The 24411-nt window shown below is 41.2% G+C and overlaps 1 protein-coding gene across 5 annotated transcripts in view; it reads left to right on the forward strand.

Moving 5' to 3' along the window:
* The first annotated feature begins 9776 nt into the window (after positions 1–9776).
* LOC149318431 (prominin-1-A-like) overlaps positions 9777–24411 on the forward strand; it is a 51151-nt gene continuing 36516 nt past the window's right edge. For 4 of the 5 annotated variants that reach the window (XR_016280033.1, XM_089509688.1, XM_089509692.1 and 1 more), the window contains exon 1: positions 14763–15410. Coding sequence is in view for 4 of the 5 variants with exons in the window: in XM_089509688.1 (XP_089365814.1) it covers positions 15281–15410 (130 nt within the window). In the remaining variant the exon portion in view is untranslated. Of the gene's footprint in view, positions 9818–14762; positions 15411–24411 lie in introns of those variants that run through there. The other variant, XM_089509689.1, reaches the window with a different exon arrangement.

Here is a 24411-nt window from a genome sequence, read left to right on the forward strand (position 1 = left end):
AATGCCTCAAAATATCTCAGAAAAACCACTAGCATCCTGCACAATGTGTTACTGAACAGTGGGAAGGGTTTGACTCACCAGGACTTTTGATAAAACCTCCTCAGGAACTAGGCAGTCTGGGAATCTCAGGTGTGGTGCATTGATTTTGGGGTCCTTAAAAACTGGATTATCAAGAGTTCAACTGGTGCAATTGCTTTGGGCTTCTCCACAGCCATGGGCCCAGTGTTGAGAGAAAATGATATAACTTCTTTCCTCTTCTTCTGTAGCCACTTCTGCAACCTTCCAATATTTCAATTGTCGTCAGCATTTCATGTGTAACATTATTGCGTAAAAACTCATGGGATCAGACTCCCAGTCTCACCGAAGTTGAAGAGCCGCAAATGGGTTCACATTTGATGCTGTTTCTCCTGCTGTCCATTGTACTTTTATTTTATTTACAGTGGGTCCTTGTTATCTGCTGGGGTTTGATTCCAGGACCCACCGTGGATATCAAAATCTGTGGATGCTCAAGTCCCATTAAATACTATGGTTAGAAAAATGGTGTCCCTTATATATAATAGCAAAATCAAGGTTTGCTATTTGGAATACACACACACACACGCACACACACACATTGGAATATTTTCAAGCCGTGGTTGCTTGACTCCATTGATAAAAAAATCCGTGGATAAGGAGGGCTGACTGTACTATTTAATCATTCATGTATGTATTTAATGTCTATGCCATTACCTGTACAATAGTTGAAAGAGGTACACAAAGGAACCCCTCTTTAGGAACTGCTCCAGAGTCCAAACCACCTTAATCCTGCCTTCCTTAAAGGGCAATTGCCATTAGGATTCTCCAGGCTGATCTTTATGAGGGTGGCTCTCTGCCGTTTGAGGTATTGGACTGGATAATCTCAAGGTGCTTTCTGTTCTGCATTTTTGATTCTAAAATCAGTCACCAATTCCAACTGTTCCTGAAAATACCTGTATTGTGCTCATTTCAGGATGGTAGGACAGAATGAACTTGGTTAATGTTCTACATCTGTTTACCAAGCAGTGATGCTGGCATAATGTGGCCTTAAGCGCCTCCACCTGCTGCCATAAACTTACTTCCTGCTTGTGTTCTCATGCATTGCTAATCTCTCTAGAGGTGCTCCTGTTGGCCACACCTCACTCCATAAACATACACAGCACTGAAGTACTACCAAAGAAGTTATTTTGGTTTTTTTCCTGTTATGTACAATAATATGTATTTATGCGCCTTCCAGAGTTATTGTGAGGATTGCTAAAGTAAATTGTTTGAGGTTGTTTGAACAGCCAGAAGTCAGACTGTCTTTGCAGAGGTTCCTTCATTTCCAAATCTATGATTCTGTAAAGAGCAACCAATTCTGATTGTTCAGGAAAACAAAAGTACTCATGTCAATTCAGGTGGGTTTATGGTAGAATTAACTTGCGCTCTTACACTGATCTGTATGTATGTGCATCTGTATGTATGGGAATAATGCTGCTATAAGTCTCCCAAAGAGGAAGTTGCTCTAAGCCAGAATGCTATATAAACGGTCAAAAGATACATATTTATAATTCATATCTTCATCATAATTAACAAGCATACAAGACTTGGCTCTACTTTTGTTTGTTTGTTTGCATTCTAGGCAAGATTTTGTGTGGATTTCTATGTGTGATGCACATTTTCCTCTTCTCTCTTATGCACATCCATACAATTATTTGCACATCTGTCAAGCTGGGGATGGCTCAGCTGCCCTCCTAAGAGCATCTGGGTGGGAGGATGTTAGAGAAGCAAGTGGTGGTGATTTACATTTAAAAGGGTGTTATCTGCAACTAGACAACTTTGTCAAAAGGGAAACATTTACCTTTTAAAAAATCATTGCACCACACCTGAGATTCCCATTGACTGCCTAGTTCCTGAGGAGGTTTTTTTAAAAAATAGTCCTATATTATGCTCAGTGCTAACCAGAGACAATGACACTCAGCAGTATCCTGGTGTCTCCAGTTACCAAGTGGCTTCTTAGTGGTCTGTCCTGCTTCCAAACCATTCAGCCATGTCCTGTGTATAATCTTCAGTGAAACAAAGACAAGGCAAAACCAGGCATACCAGACAAGTTCATTAGCAAGCCAGTTGGGAGAGGCACTGCCTAAACCACAGATACCTGCACAATACTTTACACTGGTTGAAACAGCATTGTATTTTACAAAATAATACAAGCAAAATTATGGATCCCTGTCTCAAAATTTCAGTGTAGGGGAACAAACATGGAAAAGCGGGAAAGATATCTAAATTATGGAAATAATATTTTCCTACTTTTGTTTATTTTTGAATGGAAATATCATCAATGCATTAAATACTAGGCTGCCACCTCTCTCAGAGGAAATAAATATGCAAATTTAAATATGCAAATGCACAGCAGATTAAAATGACTGTTTAAAATGGATGTTCAGAAAATGGTGTGCACAGCAAGTCTCTTGTCTTATTCTGTTCCCCATTGTCCTTTGTACCCAAATTCACAAGCTGATACTTAAAGTGGTGTATAGCTTCTAAAGCAGAATTGTTTGGGGAACAGCAGGGTATCCTTAACTTGGAATTGGTCTGTGCTATATTGCTGCTATAAAGAGTGCATAGACCTATTTCTTAGCAGTCTGTACAAGTGCCTTAATTTTTGCTATTGATATTTTGTGTTACAAACTGAGCATAGCAGTCTTTACAGGGGCTGGGAGATTCAGGAAGCAGTAGTCCAAAAAACAAAAAATATTCTTCCAAGATGTAATCAGAAGTCTGGATTGTCTTTGTCTCCATTCCTAGGATCAGAGCTTCTGATGAAAGAACGATTCCAGCGTGAAGGATAACAATTGGGGCAAGGTTGTGGCAAGGCACGTATGTGTGTGGCCTTTTATAATGGCTGCTGAGCACTGTTTGTTTTGCGTATGCATTCAGTGGCTTCAGATCCCAGAGCAAATAAGTGTTTTCTCACGTCAGCCATCTCGACCTCTTCTGTCAACAATGTGGCGAACTCCTGGTTTTTAAAGAGTATTTTTCAATTTTTAGTTTCACATTCTTATAAGTAGCTTTATAAGTATGAATTTAAAAAAAAAAAACAGGGTTCTTTTCCCTTTTAAAATCTGACATACCAGGATGCTTATGCACACTGGGATGGTTCTGATGGTTCTTTCCAGTTGGTGTAACTCCTTTTAAGGACAGTAAGATGTGTGACAGCCAATAACTACAGATCTTGTGGAACTAGAGAACTGCAGCCAAATATGTATTTCAGATGAATTCCATCTGTAAAAATTAATGACATCAATCCTTTCTGACCTGGAGGGTGATTTGTGTCACCTCTGCCCTCAAAGCTCCATCTGTCTTATCCTTTTGTCTCCCTTCATACACCATATCACAGTCCATTTCTTTTTAAGCATTTAATCTAAACAAACATCAAAAGCACTAGAGAGAGGGGGGGAACCTATCAGTCATTTGTTGCTCTTCTGTCCCATACAGCTGAATAGCCCACATACAGAGCAACTGACCCCCAAGCTAAAAAGTGCAACACCACATGATCAGCTTCAACAGAACTGTGATACTGAAATAACTAGTTCTACAATGTGTCCACAGGGCCATTGGGCAGATAAAATTCTGGAATAGCAGCAGTGCAGTGTGCAGTTATCCCTCCCCTCATGTAAGTTACCCTAAGCACTGTTTTCTAGTAGAATGACAGCTGAAAAAAAGCAACTTGCCTGAAAGGTTATGCAGTTAATTTCCTCTTTCCTTTAGTCACCTGCCTTGTGAACCTATCAGTTCCTTTTGGTTTCTACTTTTCCTCCTGCTACTCTACCATTTGAAAGTGTCTGCTGAGTCACAAACAAGAACATCTGCTAACCAGGATATTAGAGACCAAGTCAGGTAGAGTGAGAACAGAGGGGCGGAAGGGAAAGGTGGCCGTCCTTTTGTGCGCACACTTTAGGGGCATTTCCCCCTGCCTTTTTCCTCCAAAGCAGTACAGGACAGACATCAGTCTTCCAGGATCTAACTTGTTTTTTGCTCCACAAACCTGACCTGATATTTTACAAGCTCCATAAATCTGGCCTGATATTTTACAAGCTGAACTTAGAATTAAGGTCTCCTGAGCCCTTGTCCGAGTTCTAGAACTGAACAGAGGTCAGCCCTTCTTCAGAGAACTGTCTCTTAGTTATTCTCCACTCTGGCCTGACTCGCTTTCTTCATTTTTGTTGTTGTTAACTGCCCTCAAATCATCCTTGACTCATAGATGAAATATCTCCAAGACTCCCTGTCATTTACTGCTCCGCTTAACATTTGCGTTTTAGCTGTATACTGTATATACTCAACTATAAGTCGACCTCATGTATAAGTCGAGGACAAGTTTTGGGGTCAAAATTATGGATTTTGATATGACCCGTGGATAAATTGAGGGTAAAATCTAGATGCATGTAACAAAGGGATATAAGGGATGATGCAAAGGAAAACAATGCCAAAGAACTTACAAAATTCTACATACAGTATATACAGTACCTATATTGACCCATGGATAAGTTGACTCCATTTTTGGGGGTCAATTATTTGACTAAAATTTCTAGACATTACTAAATATTAGAGTATATACAGTAATTTAGGACAAGGAAAATCAGTTTGCTGCTGTGATTGTTATAGGAGTTGGGCATCATGAATCTTTACCAGTTTACTAGAAAATCACCCAGAGACCTACCATTTGGTCCCACCCTACCTTCTGTCAATCCCTGCTTCAAAAGATAAGGCTCAGTCCTTTGACAAATGTCCAACAAAAACTAATCCACAATATCTCCTAAAGTTTTGCTATCACTGGAATTTCTGTTCCTATTCTACCGCTGCAAGATCAAATGTTGCAAAACTGACCACTTTCAATAAGGTATATCTATCTAGGGCAAAGAACAAACTACATGGAGGCAAAACTGAACCTTCACTTAAGCAAACTTTCTTGAATCCTATTATTGTGGGCTAGTTAGTCTCTCTCTCTCTGTATGCAAAACAATTATCTTCCAGAGGCATGAGTTGTTTGCTAAGGAATGTCCCTCTGGAAGGATGAAACAAACGTGCAGACTCCCAGGCTGCTCTCTCAGTTTACCCCAAAGCACTCTTAGCAAGTCTGAACAAGGAAGTTCTTGTCAGAAATTCCCATTCCCCATGTTTCATCATCTGATGGCTTTAGCAGATGGAGATGAGGTGGCACAGCTACGCTTATGGAAGCTGGCCAGGTATGGTTTCTTTTACAGGAGAGGAGAACCTAATAGACCAAGTAAAAATTAAAATTCAGCAGGGGTTCCCTCAGTGAGTTCAGACACTAATGCAAAGGTGCTTCCTGTAAGTGTTCTATAGTCACGAAATCTGAATTGTCTTCACTCCTCTGGTCACAAAGGGAACAAGAATACTTTGATATCAGGACACTTTGTTGTTGTGTGCCTTCAAGTCATTTCTGACTTATGGCGACCTTAAGGCAAACCTATCATGAAGTTTTCTTGGCAAGTTTCTTCAGACTGGGTTTGCCATTGCCATCCTCTGAGACAGAGAGTGTGATTTGCCCAAGTTCAGCCAGTGGGTTTCCATGGCTGAGTGGGGATTTGAACCCTGGTCTCCAGAGTACTAGTAGTCCAATGCTCAAACCACTATGCCATGCTGGTTCCCTGAACAATGCAGTCTCATTAAATTATCACCATACTTTTCATTGCCCAAAGTATAATGGAAAACTTTCATATCAGAAACAGCCACTCCAATAGCTCCTTTTATTTTGAACTTCTGACTCATATTTCTATATGGAAACTTAACTGACCTCTCTCTTCTGACTCAAAAGCATGTCACCCTGCCCCTGAGCTACTTTCCCTAATTCAACATACATTTTATGATTATATTAATAAACTAGGATTCTTGGAAGCTGCATCAGGACAAATCCCAGAAATGTAAATGAACCCTGTAAAATGAATCCTGTAAAGAGTAGGTCTGTGTCAGCCATAAAACTAATCAACATATTGTAGTCCAAGCTTTAGTTGGCCAGAGCCCATTTAACTAAATCCTTGAAAACTCTGCCAGGATAAGAGAAAAGGCTCAGTTAAGTTAACTAACCTGTGGAGAGATCCTAGACTTTATTCAATGGGATTTCAAATCTGTTCAGGACTGTGGCTTTAGCTTTTTGCTCAGGAAACAGGCAGCATTGTTTAGGTAAGATCAAAATATTATTTTAAAAGCCTGGAATGTGTGGTATTAAGACACTGTTTTTAACAGCAATCCTAGTTGGTTAACAAATGTCAGATGTATTACCTAACAGCTCATTCAACACGCCAATACATACTTAATAAAGATAACATGGATAAATAGTAGACAATTGTGCCAGTTACTAATCCAATAATGTAATCTTAAAGTTGATAATGGAAACCAGTACTAAGAGGTTTTCACTTTTGATAATTACTTCTACTGTTCTTGTATTGTTCTGTCTTCTTCTTCTTCTGTTTCGCCAAATGCTATCTCTCAGTGCCTGCAGGCCTGATGTTATTATGGTCAGCTATTCTGGTTACAGCCAGCCAAAGCTGAGATCTGAAATTCATTATTGATTATTCTGAAACTATACCAGACACCAGAAGGAACAGCAACATGGTATTTTGAAATAGTCCTCCTCTCTTCAGCTGCATTGTTTCTCCCTTGTTCTTATCTTCTCATGCCTTCTCTGTCTTGTCAACTGTCATGGAATCTTCATTTGTATTTCCATAAAGCTTTACCATAACTGAGAAAGAAATTGGCTGCTGAAGTTGTATAATTAGTCATATAAGGTAGTAAATCCTGACAGTATATAGCAGGTGCGGGCACACTTCAGACTTTCAGATCAAAGACTGGAAATGTTATTCAGATTTTGAATGTGTTACTTCTTGCTTGTTAAATGTCACAAGCCATGTATCACTCATTCTTCTTACTTGAAACTCAGAAGTAATGAGGTGTTAGTACACTTGGGGAGTGGTTTTTTAAACTGGTTTCTTCAAATTGATTTCTTCTCTAAAAAATCATCACCACCATGGAATTGGCCAAAAATTTTATTACTTTAGCATGGGACATGGGACTCCTTTCAGAGTTAACAGTACTTCTGGGACCTCCACCAGAAACATGGAGTGCGGCCAACATATAAACTTTGTTACAAATCTACTACTAACATTTCTGGAGGACTTCCTGGACTGCTGTTAGTCTTGCAGAAATTCTGTGCATGTCTCACACATCTTGCACCTGGGATGAAGAAAGAAAGAAAACGTTAGCTTTAATGGGTAGGGTGAACGAACTGGCTATAGCCCCAGTTGGGTTCTGGGAGGATACTTTAAACCCCAGACCCAAAACTGTCCAACTTCCTCATAGTTTTTTCCCCCAAGCTAAAAGTAGTTTTTAAAAAGCCTCAAAATGTCCAAAAGAGTAATATTTGTAGACTAACAAGTAAACGTTACTTCTCATGCAGAAAATGAAATGTTTAATCATTAATGTTAATATAAAGAAAAAGGAACAATTTTTGTTACTAAAAAAATTAACAGAACGTAACATTACTTTTAATATGTTATTTTCAAATATGTTACTGTAGGATCTACATTGTTTTTAGTAGAACCCTGACATCTAACAATGAGAGACAGATGGCCAAAATGGTAGCTCACTGAATGGCTATAGACTATGGAAAATGGTGGCTCAGGGTGGAGCCAATCACTCATCCCCCCCAACTCCCACAAAGATTACTTAAATTTGAGTTGACGGTAGATTACATATTTGTTGTGTGCTTTTAAGTCACTTTTGATGTACAGAGACCCTAAGGCAAACTTATCACAAGGTTTTCTTCGCAAGATGTTTTGAAGGGAAACTTTAGGATGATGAGTTCTGTATACAGAGAAGCTAGTGGCCCCCAATATTTCACAATTGCCCATCTCTGCTATAGGGGATACATTTTCCCCAAACCCCTTTCTAAAAACACAAGATTTCATTCAACAGACTAGGCGGGCTTATTGATGTCACACCTTAACTTTTCGGTAGGTTGTCTGATCTGCTGGAATGAAGGCAAGATGGCAAGTAAATAAGATGGCAAATATTCAGGTATATATTCCCCAACAGTGGCTGACATTTCAGTCCCCATTTTATCAGGTATATGTGGCAAAGTAGCTGGTATTTTCTAGGACTAATTGACAGCCATGTTAATGTTTGCATAGAGTAGCAAAGAATAATCTGAATGATGTGATGTAAATGGTAAAGAATGAACAAGCCCCCTCTGTAATTTAGTGCCGAGCCCAATTTGATGATTCAAACTGAGCTTCGTTTCATTTGAAATCAGACCTGAATTCAAATTGAAATTCAGGGCTCAGAATGGTCATGCCTACACTTGACTTGCATTGAAAATCCAAAGCACCTATAACTCTAGTTTTTCAAAAAGGAACATGGCATTTTGAAGTGTGGCAGCCCCTTTGGATGGCTTTATCTTTGCCAAATATCATACAGAAAACTCTAGAATTTTTTTTCTAGTAGTATTTAAAGACTGTGGTACTTTCAGTGTGCTTCTTGTGCACTAAGACTTACTGGGTATATACATAATTGACACACACCATGCAAACAGACACAAGAGAAAAAGGAAATTCAAAAGCAACACGCTAAATAGCAGAAGGTGCATCTACACTGTGGAAATAATGCAATTTGACACCACTTTGACTGCCATGGCTCCATCCTATAGAATCCTGGGATCTGTAGTTTTGTGAGGCACCAGCACTCTTTGGCAAAGAAGGCAAAAGTCCCTTTAAAACTACAAATCTCAAGATTCCATAGGATGGAGCTACAGCACTTAAAGTGATGTTAAACTGTATTATTTCTGCAGTGTAGATACATGCATGGACTAATATCAGAATCAAAGCTAACAACAACAACAACAAAACCCAAGCAAACCCTAGAATAAAAAGGGGAGAGGGATGTAGGAAAGGGCACTGTTGAATAAAACTCTTGCTACAGTAAGAACGAATCACCCAGATTAACAACCCATAGAAAGGATAAAGGCAGATGGGGAAAGGCAAAGTGCACTGATAGGAGGAAGAAATGAGAAGCACAAGCTACTAGAGTAAACTCCAAACTGCCACCGAACTTCAACCAAAGTCTTTCCATCCTAATCCTCTGCTGCTACAGAAGTAGAGTCGGGGTGATGTAGTGGTTGAGATGCAGTGCTCCAGAGGGACATTGGCTGCATCCACACTGGAGAGAAAGCCTGCTTTAAGAGCCCTGGCTCAAGGCTATGGAATTCTGGGAGTTGGAGTTTGTGGGGGGGGGGGGGTCCAGAGCGGAGGAGCAGGACTAAGGAGCAGGCATTGGCATTTCTAGGAGGGTTTTCAGCTTTGGTTTTGTCAAGTCCTCCTTTCAACCTTCTCTCCCGGAGAAGTTCTGCCATCTGCCCTCTTTGGAGCCAGGAGCAGGGATTTCCCTTTCTAGGAGGGCTTTTGGAGCCCTTCCCTCCTTCTGTCTGCCCCCCCCCCCTCTCTCTCTCTCTGGAGCAGGGCTAGCAAGGAGCAGAGGGGCGCCTCTTTCCCCCCTCCCTTTGGGCCAGGCCCCTCTTGCCCCTCTCGCCTGGGCCTGCCCTGCCTCCCTCCTCCCTGGGGCTGGGAGCCCCTGCTGCTCCCTCTGGGCCAGGACTCAGCCCCGGAGGCAGGCAGGGGAGGCGGGCATTGCCTGGGGCTTGGCTCCGGCCGGAGAAGGAGGAGGAGGAGGAGGAGGAAGGAGGGCCGCAGGGAGGGAGGGAGGCTGGGGTTCGCTCCTGCCGCCATGGGAGCCCCACAGAGACTGCCAGGTGAGCCAAGCCTTGCCCTCTTTCTTTCTTTCTTTCTTTCTTTCTTTCTCTTTCCTTCCTTCCTCGCTGTGTCTGAGGGGCCTCCATCCTCTTCCAGCTCCACCTTCTCCCCCAACTTTGGAGTTCTGCTGCCAAGGCACCTTGCAGCCCCTCGGAGCCTCACGGAAAGGAAGGGAGAGAGAGCGCTTGTAGCCCCTTTGGGACTCACTGCAAGGAAGGCGAACAGAGATCTCGAGTAGCCTCTCGGAGACTGAAAGGAAGATGTAGACTAGAGCGATCTTGGAGCATCTCTGAGAGTGACTGAAAGGAAGAAAGAAAGAAAGAAAGAAAGAAAGAAAGAAAGAAAGAAAGGAAGGAGGCAGGCAGGCAGAGAGAGAGAGAGAGAGAGCTTGCAGCGCCTTCGGGGCTCACGGAAAGAAAGGGCTTGGCAGCAGGAGCTTTGGGAGGCTCCAGTCTTCTGCCTCAGGTGCATTTTGGGGGAGAGGAAGCCAGGGACAGACCTAGAGATGCCATGGCTATATGATAGGAGGAGCTCAGTTCCAATTCCAAATCCTTTGGCTGTGGAGACGACCAAGTCGCAGCCGGAGAGCAGCTTCCTCAGGTGCATTGGGGGAAGGGCTAAGCCAGGGCCCCAGAAGAAGGGAGAGAGGGAGGGGGGGCCCGGGGGGGCAGGTGGCCTCCTCCTCCTCCTCCTCCTCCTCCTCTTGGTCTTCCCCACGGAGGACAAGGCACCAAGACATGGAAGGCATCCCAGAAAAAGTGGCCCCCATCTCTTGGTGCCTTGTAAGAGAAGGCCAGCTGGTCCAAAGCAAAAGCTCAAGCCACTCCTAGAAATGCCAGTGCATGCTTCTTAGTCCTACTCCTGAAATGGAGGGTTTGTCCTGGAAAGGGAGGACAGGGCCTGGAAAAGATCACCCTGAGATGGGCAGACAGGCGGGTGAAAGGCTTGAGACTGCACCAGGCACTGGAAGCGCAGCTCCCTCTGGCCAAGGCTGGCCTCCCTTGCCCCGCGTGGGCCACAGCCAGGACCCACCTCTTGCTCTCTCAGGCACCCACCTCACTTCCTCTCTGCTCTTTAGTCCTCTGTCAAACAGCCCTTACTGTCAGGAAGTTCCTCCTAATGTTGAGGTGGAATCAATTTTCTTATAGTTTGTATCTATTGCTCCGGGTCCTAGTCTCTGGAGCAGCAGAAAACAAGCTCGCTTCTTTGCATATCACCTCTTCACCTTCCCTTCTCCAGGCTAAACGTCCCCAGCTCCCTAACTCTCTCCTCACAGGGCATGGTTTCCAGACCCATCACCATTTTGGGTGCCCTTCTCTGCACATGTGCCAGCTTGTCAACATCCTTTTTGAATTGTGGTGCCCAGAACTGAACACAGTATTCCAGGTGAGGCCTGACCAAAGCAGAATAGATTAGCACTATTATGTCCTTAGATCTAGACACTATTCTTCTGTTGATGCAGCCTAGAATCACATTGACCTTTTTAGTTGCCACATCACACTGTTGACTCATGTTCAACTTGTGATCTACTAGGATTCCTAGCTCCCTTTCACATGTAATCATGTTAAGCCAGGTCTCCCCCATTCTACATCTATGAATTTCATTTTTTTCTGCCTATATCTAGTGCCTTACATTTCTCCCTGTTGAAGTTTATTTTGTTAGTTCTGGCCCATCTCTGTAATCTATTACGATCATTTTGAATTTTGATCCTGTCCTCAGTGTTTTTAGCTACTCTTCCTAATTTAGTGTGATCTACACATCTGATAAACACACCTTCTATTCCATTATCCAAGTCATTGATAAAGATGTTGAATAGCACTGGGCCCACGACAGAACCCTGTGGCACCTCACTAGTCACTTTTCTCCAGCATGAGGAGGAGCCATTATTGGAGCACCTTTTGGATTTGATCGGTCAGCCAATTGCAAATCCATTTAACAGTAGCACTGGCCGTTGTACCTCTTACTAGCTTGTTTGAAAGAATATCATGGGGGACCTTGATATTCAGAGGCCTTACTGAAATTAAGACTTGCTACATCCATAGTATTCCCTTCATCTATCAAGCTTGTAACTCTTGCAGTAAAAGAGAGAGCAATGGTCTGATGTGATTTGTTTTTTGAGAAACTCATGTTGACTTTTAGTGACCATGGCATTCCTTTATTTTCTAAGTACTTAGAGACTGTCTGTTTCATGATCTGCTCTAGAATCTTTCCTGGTATTGATGCCAGGCTAACTGGGTGGTAACTGTTAAGTTGTCTTTCCCCCCTTTTTGATGCTCGGAACAATATTTGCCACTATTTTCCTTTTGGGAGAAGACCAAGGCAAAGAAAGTGTTGAGTAAATTCTGCCTTTTCTTTGTCCCCTGTTAGCATTTCACCATCTCCTCCATCATGCAGCTGCTCTACCATTTCCTTGTTCCTTTTGCTACAAACAAAACAACAGAAAAAAGCCCATTTAATTGTTTAAAAGGGCTCTAGCAAGCCTGAACTCATTCTGTACTTTAGCTTTACTGACTTTCTCACTATACTTGCTGACTATTTGTTTGAATTCCTCTTTGGTGATTCTCCTCCTTTCCTATTTCTTGTACTTTTCCCCTTTAAATCTTACCTCAGCTGAAAGTTCTTTAAACACATCCAATTTTTCCTTGTCATTGGAGATGTTTAATAAAATAATAATAATAAAATTTTATTTTTATCCCACCTCTTCCACAGGATTGAGGCAGTTTACAACAATGATAAAACACAATATAAAATGCATCATATATTATAAAAATATATGCCACTATCCCTTCCCTCCCAACCCCCCCAAAAAACCCCACAATAATAAAAAAATACCATGATCTATATAATGTTCCGTATCCAAGGGAGACTCAGGGAAGGCCCGTTGGAGGATATCCATCTTGACAGCCTTGACAGCCCTGAAACCCACTGGGTGATCTTGGACAAGTCACACACTCTCAGTCTCAGAGGATGGCAGTCGTAAATCTCCTCTGAAGAAACATGTCAAGAAAACCCCATGGTATGTCTGCCTTAGAGTCACCATTAAGTTGGAAATGACTTGAAGGTACATAACAACAACAACAATATTCACTCCTAGATATTTGACCTTTTTGTAAATAAAGAAAATCGATTTCTCAGTAAGCATTTGCTTCTCAGCCACTGTCATGCTTTTAGTTATCATTAGTTTTTCTTTATTCACTTTAAAACCTGCTAAATCTCCAAATTCCTTCAGTTTCATGTTCAAATTTTCTATGTTCTTCAATTATTCTTAAAAATAAACAAATCACTACATCACCCGTGAATGCTTTAAGTTTGAATGTATGCCGTTTTAATTCAACACATTTAATTGCATTGGCCTTTCTGATGATCTTGTTCAACACCTCTAAAATTGACAAAAACAATAAAGGTGAAAAAGGGCACCCTTGTCTTGTACCCTTCTGTATCTTACATGACTTTTGTTAATTCTCCATTTATCAGAATCTCTGTATTTTGAATATCATACATTGATTTCACATAATAAAAATTTCCCCCAAAGAAATCAGTTTTTTAAAGTGTAGACTATCTGACTAGGCTTGGATTTCCCTTCTACTATATAACAAACTCCAGGAAAACATGGTAACTGCTACATGAGGATCCTGCCACTTGCATCCATTGAACAGATAATCACTGTTGGTTAGGATCAGATCTAAAATAGCTGATCCCCTTGCTGCCTCTTCCACCTTTTGGACAATTATATTTTCTGCAAGCCAAGTGAGGAATTTGTTGGACCTTATATTCTTGGCAAAGTTTGGGTTCCAACCAATATCAGGATAGTTAAAATCTCCCATTACTGCTACATCTCTCCTTTCTGAATGTTTGATTATCTGTTCCAGGAAGGCTTCATCCAAGTCTTCAGTCTAGCTTGGGGGGGGGGGGGGTGTCTGTAGATCCTCATAATGACAGCATTTTTTCCCTCTCCCCTTTTATTTTTATCCAAATACTTTCAACCTGGCTTCTGGGATTTAAGTCATGGATCTCTTCACAGGTATAAACATCCTTGAAATATAATGCTACTCCTCCTCCTGTCTTGTTTGGTCTAGTTCTCTGAAATAAGTTATAACCCCTCTTACTCCACAATAGAACAACCTTGGGCTGCTTTTGGGAATGGAGCCTTGGATTTCAACTCCAGTGTCCTGCTTTGAAAGTATTCCATTGATAAGAAGTTTTTGTGATGAGGATGTGGTGGTGTGACACTTCAGGTATCCTTAATTTCTTCTTGTAACATTAGCACTATTTCTGGCTAATGACCCTGGAAGGAGTGAAATTATTTCCAGTGAAAGTGTGGTGGTGAGAGTGCTCTCAGGGATTATTCTAATATTATCAAACAACTATTAAAAGCGAGAGTTCTGGTGACCCAATAATGAACTTGTATTACACAGAAATACAATCCAGCATGCCAGGACCAGACTCAGGCTTGACATCACAGGGGTACAAAAATGGCTTTGTTGGGCTGGAATTATCAAGATAAACCCAAATATGGCAATCAGCATGACTACAACAAATGTGGATATGCTGTGAACAAGTGTGCTTTCCCATCATATTTCATGTTCTTATTTCCTGTGCTGTTACTCTCCCTCCTCCCCGCTCAATATAACCTGCAATTTCTTTCCAGTGTGGTATAGTGGTTTGAATGATGGACTAGGACTCTAAAAGACCAGAGTTCAAATCCCTGATCAGCCATGGAAACCCCTTAAGTGACCTTGGGCAAGTCAGACACTCTTATCCTCAGAGGAAGGCAAAGACAGTAACAATAACAATAACAGCAACAATGTTTGTTTATAATGCTCTTTTCACCAAAGGGGGTACATCAGAACATATACAACTAAAAATGAACAATAAAACACAACACTATAACATGTTAAAATACTAAAATGATATACTAATGGCAACCCCCTGTGAACAAATCTTGCCAGGAAAACCACATTGTAAGTTCCCACTAGGGTTGATGTAAGTCAGAAATGACTTGAAGACATGCAACAACAACAGTTGTTGGGTAATGGTTGACAATTGGCAGGTGGGACAACGGTAGTTTTTAAAGTGTGTAGACTCATGCTCCCATATCTTCTGTGCAAACCTTTGTAACTATGTACTATTTTTGAGAAGGCTGGTAGTTGACATGATTTCACTAAAATAGTGTGTACAAATTAAGCGGCTCCTATTTTCCGGGTTAGTTGTTGGGTTATACCCACTCATTAACACCTCTGTTTGATTGCAGGAAGGCAGCACAGCCCCTTGGGTCTAGTGAAGAGAAGAAGAAATTTCAAGCACTTTGCATCTCAGCAGAGGGTGAAGAGAAATCACTGAAGAGGTCAGCTGCCTTTCCAGAGCAACAAAGGATCTCAATGGAGGAAGTCCCCTGAAACTCTTTGGAACCTTGCTTAGCTTATCCAGGACTCGGGACTGTCCTGTCCTGTTGCTCTGCAAGGATGTCTTTGCCAAATCTCACACAGCCTGACTATGAGCCCCAACTCAGCAACTCAAACGGTGGCCTTCAGGGCTTGTTCAATATGGTGCACTCTTTTCTGGGGCTTGTGCAACCCAATGTTTTCCCAGCAGGTAAGACATAGTGAACGAAGGACTCTTTTGGCAATATTTTGTCCTCAAAGGCTGCAATGGGACAGAAAACAATTGGGATACATAACAGTGGAGGAATTCAGAGTATGGAAAATCAGTATGCAGAGGGATCTTGTAGCACCTTTGAGACTAAATGCTGGAAAATGTGGTTAATATAGATATTCTGGAGTCCAGATATAAGACATGCCATCCCAGGGGACAATATTCAAACTCTGATGAGGAAAATAGGAAGCCCTTAACGCATGCACACACAGTTTTAATGAACTCACATTAGTCTCAAAGGTGCAACATGATCCCTTTTCATAATAATAGTGGAGGGTAGACTTGTCTTCTCCATAGTGTTATCAGAAACTCATTTTCTCTGTTGCACTTCTATTCACAGCCAGAACTAGGATAAATAGGGTGGGCAAGGAATGTGTTTGGAGCCCCTTCCTCTAGCTTTGCAGGGTTTATAGAGACTGGGACAGTTGTGAGGTTGGGGGCCCTTCTGTTGCTTGTGTGCATACAAACCTGCAAGCTACATGTGAGAACTACTGCCTGTACAGACTACATGTGACAGTTGTTACTTGGAGTTCCTCCTTGTTCTGCAATCCAGAATGATAGATATGCTTCATTTTTCTTTCTTACAGGAATAAGGATAGGTTGTAGTTCTCCTGAGTATTTCATCCAAATTCCAACACTGTTGTTGCTGAGCTTTTTTCTTATATGGCCAAGCTCATGTAGTTATGGTTATAGAGTTTCTTTCAAGGAAAGAAGGAATAGGGGGGATTTGAGGAGGGATTCTCTGGCAAAGGAAATGGCTTGTTTTTATCACAGAAAGAAGTGCAGACCTGGTGGGGAAAAGGTTCAAGGAGTGCATATCACCTGAGATTTTCATGTAAGGTGGCAATTGCCACAGGGAGGCTTATGACAGGCCTCAAGGAAGGAATCCTTTAGTGAGTGAGTAGTTGACAGGTCTAGCACCAGGCCAAAAGTAAATGACATGAGAAGGCTGAGAAGGCCTTCTTAGTGGCTGTTCCAAGGCAGTGGAGTTGCCTCCCAGAGGAAGCCAGATTGGTCCTCTCTCTTCTCCTTTCCCAGGAGAAAAAGACCTTTTTATTCAGACAGACTTTTGGCCACTAACTAGTTGCTGAGGAATGGACTTTTAATGGGGTAAGTGTGGTTGTTCGTTTATTCTCATAGTTAAGATACTTTTATACTGTTATCAGTATGTTTTATTAGGGTAGTTAATTGTTTTTAACATTTTTCCTGTTATGATTGGGTTAGCTATCTTTTATATTAATCTGTGTTATGCATAGGCTCTCATACTGAGAATAAAAAACAGGATAGAAAATAAGTAAGTATAGATGATCCAGTTTCCAATAATTTAGAAGACAATGAGAGCTCTACCTCTAATGAGAAGCTTGCTGAAATAGTAAAAGTGAAGGAACTTTAACCTACCACACCTAGCAACCATATATCTGAGCATACACAAGGGCCAAGAATAATGCAACCTGCATTTGGACATAACAGTGAGTTCCAAAGCATTATGCTTTTTTTTTTTAAAGACACACCAATCTACAGCCATTAACTTGAGTGTGGCATCCCTGGTGACCACCCACCTCTTCTATACTTAACACCAATCCTGCTCTTATTAATGGAATTGTGGGTTAAATGTTGTAGAATGCGGTCTTAACTTTCTGGGTTTTCAAGCTGAGGCTGGAAACCTGACTGACATGTAGCATGAGTGGTGAGGAATCAACAAATTTCTAGTACTTTGCTATGGGTCCATGGTAGGGTCCCGCAATTAGCTGCCTTAATGAAACAGTGCTGAAGCCAAATGTGAAATTTAGCATGCTGAGATTGTACCTCTGTTGTTTTCTTTTGCAGTGCAAACTCTGAATAGAGTTGGGTTGGGATGGAGGCATAAATTACATCCAAATTCTATGAGCCTGACAGATAAAATGCCGTCTACCCTTAATCTACCGGATGCATTCATTCTGTAATATTTCCTTCCTAAAATACTGAAAGGTTTGAGCCAGTTTTTGGAAGGTTTTCATCTTAGTTTAAAAACAAAACCTCTGGTTCAACTCTCTTTGTGTTTACTGAGAGGTATGTTCCAGGCAATTCTGTGAGATTTACTCTTGAGTAAGTATCCATGGGATTTCGGCTTCATCATTGCAAGTTCTTCACTGTTTTGCCATTACACTTTTCAGACCTTCTTCTTTAACTACAATTATTAGAATCATTTTAAAATTGAAGTGTTTGCATTGAGGTGCCTTGTGATTTTAATGTGACTTTGCATAATAATGCCCCCCCCCCTCCATGGTGGTGATGGAAGAGTAGGAACCAGACACCACACATAGTATATAGTTTTAGTTGTGAGGCAGCTGTGTTTCAGTGTGTTTCTTCCCTTGGTTATAATGGGAGTAACCTGCTTTCTAGCTTGCAACAGATGCCAGATGTGTACTGTGCTGATAGATCAGCCCTTGTGACAGTTATAAAGCCATTTCCCCCTTTCTTTGAGTAGAACTTTGTAGTTTGAGGACTGGCTGGTCTCCATGTCAATCAGTCTCTCAGAGGAAGGTCTCAGTCCAAAGAAGCATTTGAACAGAAAGCCAACCATGCAGCTACTTGGAAAGGAAAACAAAGAGAAAAACTGTTTGCCTGAAGCATGGTGGTAGGAGCAACAATAGTAATTCAATTCTCAGCCTTGGTATGCATGAGGAGGAAAGGGAGTGGGAAACAGAATTCACAGAAAAAAGATCACACACCCGCTCATGTTTCCATGAATATCTGTAGGCAGGCTAAGAGGAGCCACAGGATTAACATCCTGCCTGCACCATGTTTTGTATTATAAAAACCCATTATGTATGATGGAGTTTTGTGATAAATTTTGCCCAGCTTTCCAGTAGAAGACCTAAAATATGCTAGGGGAGAGTAGATTTTAGAGATGACTGCAGACATTTTAGCACTAGAGTAAAAAATAATACAGATGTCCTTGCACCAAAAATAGTACTAAAAATATAATAGCAATACAGTACAGTTGGCTTTTAATGATTTCCTGAGGGACAGACGTGGTGGTAGGGACCATGTTTCTTAGAATCATAGAGTTGGAAGAGACCACAAGGGCCATCCAGTCCAACCCCCTGCCATGCAGTAAATCTAAATCAAAGCATCCCCAACAGATGGCCATCTAGCCTCTGCTTAAAGACCTCCAAGGAGGGAGACTCCACTACACTCGGAGGGAGTTCATTCCACTGTCGAACAGCCCTTACTGTCAGGAAGTTCCTCCTAATGTTGAGGTGGAATTTCTTTTCCTGTAGTTTGCATCCATTGTTCCGCGTTGTAGTCTCTGGAGCAGCCGAAAACAAACTTGCTCCCTCCTCAATATGACACCCCTTCAAATATTTAAACAGGGCTATCATATCACCTCTTAACCTTCTCTTCTCCAGGCTAAACATCCCCAGCTCCCTAAGTCGCGCTCCTTCTTGCTGCCCGGAAGAGACGCTGCGAGGTGCTAGTCGCGCACTCGTGGCGTCATTTCTGGGGTGCGACGTACGGACGCAGAGCGTCCGTTACGTCAAGATGGCAGCGGCCGTGTGGAATGGCCACCGCCATTTGTTACGGACTCAGTCCGTGCTAGGGTTAGGGGTGCCCATTTATAACAGGCCATACATTAACAATTCTGTCCTCTCCTCCATTTTTCTCAGATTGAGCACCCTTTGTCTTTTCTGAGAAGACTGAAGCAAAAAAGGTGTTGAGTAATTCTGCCTTTTCTCTGTCCCCTGTTAGCATTTTGCCATCTTCTGCATGCAGTGGCCCTACCATTTCCTCCTTCTTACTTTTGCTGCGTACATATCCAAAAAAGCCCTTTTTATTGTTCTTAACCTCTCTAGCAAGCTTGAGTTCATTCTATGCTTTAGCTTTTCTGAGCTTACTCTACACAAGCTAGCTATTTGTTTGAATTCCTCTTTGGTGATTTCCCCATTTAAGTGCATTTACACCTTGTGTTCTACTACTCCCAGGTTCCTTTTGCATGTATGGTCTGGTATCACCTATCCTATATCTGAGCCTTTCATTTTGTCTGTCTCTATTTAGTCCCTTACTTTCTACCTGTTGAAATTCATTTTGTAAGTTTTGGCCCAACTTTCTAATCTGTTAAGATCAGTTTGAATTCTGATCCTGTCCTCTGGGATATTAGCTACTGATTTGGCGTCATCTGCAAATTTCACAAGCATGTCCTCTATTCCATCATCCAAGTCACTGATAAAAATCTAAGTCATTGATAAAAATGTTGAATAGCATGGGGCCCAGGACAGAACCCTGTGGCAACTCATTAGTCAATTCTCTCCAAAAATGAGTCAAGTCAAGGAAAACAGCAGAAGTCACTGATTCCAGGGAGGAAGGTTAGAAGACTAGGTGATGGTAATGATGTTTCAGTCAAACACCTGTAGGACCAAAGGCTCTCTATCAGTGCGTCAGATATCATCAAGATGCATTTAAAATGTGCTGTTCCTGACAGTGTAATGGCTGCAACTAATTTCATTCTTAAATGCAATGCTCTGTTTCTTGGAAGTAGGGCATGAAGACATAGAGATGATCAAAGAGCATAAGTGGCAATCTGATATCAAAGCCAAAAGGGTTCTCAGAACCTAGTAAAGTGAGGGAGAAGACAACTAGCAAGGTCAGAATAGTCAGAAGTTTCAGAATGCAGTAGCATACAAGGATTAAGGAATAAGTAGTTAAAGCTTACTTACAGGAGCTCTATCCAAGGAAGACCAAGGAAGCTAAGGCTGTGATACACTGGCCCAGAGCTGATATAAAAAAGATAATTTTGGCAGCTCTTCTAGCCTGGAATTGAAGCTTTTAAGCCATAGCCCCACTCAAGATTCAGCTGTAGTTCATCAGAGACTTCTGAAATAAGTTCTGTTTGTGAGGAGCACTTGAAGAGCCTTTTACTGATGAAGATGTTGCCTTTTTGGCAACTGTGGGGTTTTCCAACCCCTACTCCCTACTGTCCCATATATGTGACATGAACTGTTCTGACCATCTAAATGCCCTCAAGTTACATATGATGATTTATGCAACTTCTATCTTCGATGGATACCACTGCTCCAAATTCACTGCTGCCAGCACAGACACCTTAGCTGAATCCAAGCTCTCAGATAGATAGCATTTCCAGAGGCAAAAATATATAAAAACAATATATAACAAAAATATAAAAACATCTTCAGAGATGCCAGTCACAGATGCTGGCAACATGTCAGGAAAAAGCTCTTTTAGAACACGGCCACATAGCCTGAGAAACCCACAAAAAACTATAGCTAGGCTTTTTCTGTCCAGTGCATAAAAGGGCAACCAGCATGGGAATCATGTGTTCCTCCAGGTTTATTGGATTGAATCTTCCAGAATTCCTCAACATTGGTTCTGTGCTAGCTACAGCTGATGTCAGTTGCAGTCCAATAATATTTTGCTGATCATATGATTCCCACTGCTCTGTAAGGGCAACCCTCTCTATACTTAGGATAGGGAGAAGTTATTTCCCCACTCTTTCCTAAGGCTTGGACCTGCGTTCCTGTGATGAAGCTCAATGAAGCAGAAACTGGGAAGACAAAAGGAAGTAGTTTTTCACACCATACATAGTTAAAAAATAGAATTTAGTCCTGGAAGAAATAATGATGGCCACCAATGTAGCTGACCTGCAAAGGCAAATTAGACAATCTATGAAGGATATAGTCATCAATTACTGCTGATCGTGATGACTATATAGTACTTCTGATATTGGAGGCACAGCATATCTCAATACCACTTGCTGGGGGCAGAAGTGGGAGGAATCTCTTGTGTTCAGCTCTTGGTTACTCAGAGACATTTGGCTGGTCAGTATGAAGACATGATGGCAGTCTAGATATATCTTTGGTCTGATCTATCTCTGCACATCTCACTTTCAGGAGAGATTGCAGATCAGATCACCTGCATACACCTTTCTAAGTTGTACTCTCTGTTTTATGTGTATGAGACAGAAAGGTGATGAACAAAGTGTGGCTATCACTATTAGACTAGTTTGGCCTTGTGCTGGGCTGCTTCATCCTGTATAATGGTGGGATAGGCTCCCAGGTTATGCACTATTATCTTGTGATACAACTCAAAATGTTGAGCCCTTGTGGTAGCAATGGTTGTATGCTGACTCACATTCAGTTTGTGGTGAACTCTGCAACCTAACCTGTGTGACCTTCATGCTGTTTTTCCATTTCAGGTCTAAACACAAACAGGCTTCTAATATCAGTGTTTTGGTTAGTCACAGATTAAGTATTACCCAACATTTCCGAACAGGTATTCCTTTTGACCTTCAGATCACTGATCCTGGATTTAAAAAGTACAGTCATCCCTCCTAACTCACGAATCTGAGATCCGCGCTCTTGAATATCCATGGAGGGGCGACCTCCGCTATTTTCTATGACATGTGCACCCGGCGCGTGCACCTGGGTTGTGAATATGGGGGTGCCCCATTCAAACCTATGAGGCTTGAATATGCGCAAGCCTCCATTTGCATGAGTGTTCAGAACAGAGCCCCCGTGAAAACGGAGGTCCAACTGTAATTCGATCTAGCCTAAGAAGAGCTCTTCTGGATCAGTTCAAAGATCCACTTTGTCTAATATTCAGCTTCCAAGAGTCTGGGAAGTTCCAGTTTTCCATGACAGCTAATTCATGAATAGAATTCTAATTATTCAATATTCATGAATAAAACTCTATGGTAATTCATGAATAGAATTCATACATTTTGTCAAACGTTACAACTTACAAATTACGTCAAATACTTTTTTAAAAATAAGCTATCAGAAATTGAAATGAGATGTGTGGGCAACAACATGTACTGTATGTTCCTGTTTGACCCATTTATATAGAAAAAAGGGCTAGGGCAGTGTGTAACTTTTAAGAAAAACTAGAGTATGGGCAGAAGAGAGGGAACCCCATACCTTCCCAGTCTTACCGTGCTTTGTTGCTTTCCCCAATGAGGTTGGATATGCTTTCACTCTCCAACCCAGCATATTCTATTTTCTGTAAAAAGTTGTATTTGAGATCTATTTTATAAAGCATTGCTCTGTAAGCATATTTATTTTATCTGTATCTGTATCTTTTATCTGTATCTTTGTATTGTTTTAATTGGTTTTTATTGGTTCATTGCTTTGGGAGCCTTTGGGAGCTGGGAGGCAATAGCGAAATACTATCAATCAATCAATCACTCAATCAATCAATCAATTGGTCTCTTTTAGCTTTTAGGTAGTGGACAATCATCACTGCATCTAGTGGAACTTGTGGCCATAAATTATGAATTTTGCGAAAAAGTGGTTCTCTTTCATTCATCTTCAGTATACTCCTAAAAAGATTCATAGCATGACCCTCCAGTGTTATTAGAAGCTATTCCTTTAATTTTTTCCGCCTCATAACCTCTATTTTGTGCCTTTCAGTCTTTTATTGAACCCTCCAATGCCTGAAATGCTCTTAGCTTTTGTGCTCAAACCACTTAATAATTTCATTGTGCTATTCTGGAAGTTTTCCAGCTGCATGATAACATTTTTGTTAATACGTGGCAAACAGTATATTTAAATGAGTCCTCCTATAACCCAGTTATATAATGTTGTTGTGTGCTATCAAGTTATTTCCAATGTATGGCAGCCCTAAGACTATTAAAATTTTCCTAGAAAGATTTGTGTAGAGGATTTGTCATTGCTCTCCTCTGAGGCTGAGAGAGTGTGATTTTTCCAAGGTCACCCAGTGGGTTTCCATGGCCCAGTAAGGATTAGAATCCTGGATTCCAGAGTTGTAATCTAATGCTTATAGCTCTACATCACAGTGTCTCTCTATATGGTATTATTTATTATTTTTTTGTATACCACTTTTCCTCCAGCAATCTCAAGGCAGTATACATATCTGTTCTCTCTTCCACTTTTTCTTATAAGAACCCTGTAAAGTTGATCAGGCTGAGAGGAAGTGAATGATCCAAGATCACCCAAAGAATTCATGACTCATTAGGAACTTGAATCTGAATCTCCCAAGTCCCATTCCCAAACTTGGTAACCATTTTATTTTCAGTCCAATATCTGATGACATTATCTTTTAGGGTTATTTACAATCCCTTTGGGATTTTATTGTCCTGAATATTTTGGTGCCACTTACAATCTTTATTCACCCCTGACTCCAGATCCATTATTAGCAAGTTAAATATTACTAGTCCAATAGAGATACTATGGTAGATGAGGTGCTATACTGCTTACTTTTAAATATTTTTAAATGTTTTAAAATTTTGGTAGCATTTAATCCATTTTAATTATGTACTTTTAAGGATGTGGTTTCTACTGTTTTTATTGTCCGTTTTTAACAATTTCTGTACACCGCTTTGATCGTTGGAAAAGCGGTTACTAAATGAACAATTATTATTATTATTATTATTATTATTATTATTACTTTGGCCAAACTGGATGGATATTCTGGACCTACAGTCCAGAAAAGTAACCTTTTCAAGCTCTGGTATTGGGGCATAAATAGTTAGGAATCTAGAATTGCCCTTGGGAGGGCAGTGAGGTTTAATAGGTTGTCATTGGGAGCTGGAACAGATCATAAGGTTGGTTTGTGGTCTGTTCCCCGCCCACAACCATTTTGATCGAAACTGTGGTCTTCATAGAAGGCTCGGGTACCAACATTTCTGGTTGCAGCAAGGCAGCTGCTCCAGCTTCTGGCAATGATTAACTTTTTAAATTTTCCTTGCAGCAAGATTCTAGATACAAAACAGAGAGGTGTGTTGTAGGGGGGATGGGTAGGAATGGCAGGTAAGGAGGTTGTGAAGTGAACACAAAAATAATGTTGAAGCAATGTCTTGGGAGAAAAGGTCAGACATACTGCCAGCAAAGATTCTCTCTGCTCAGCATTATAAAGTTTTTCAAAGCTTGCTTAGAGCTCCACTTGCATGGGACTACTGCCTATGTGATTATTCACTTATTGTGAT

The sequence above is a fragment of the Sceloporus occidentalis genome, unplaced genomic scaffold (assembly GCF_023333645.1).
Source record: "Sceloporus occidentalis isolate IW3139 unplaced genomic scaffold, rSceOcc1.0.p SCAF_2, whole genome shotgun sequence".
Lineage (NCBI taxonomy): Eukaryota > Metazoa > Chordata > Lepidosauria > Squamata > Phrynosomatidae > Sceloporus > Sceloporus occidentalis.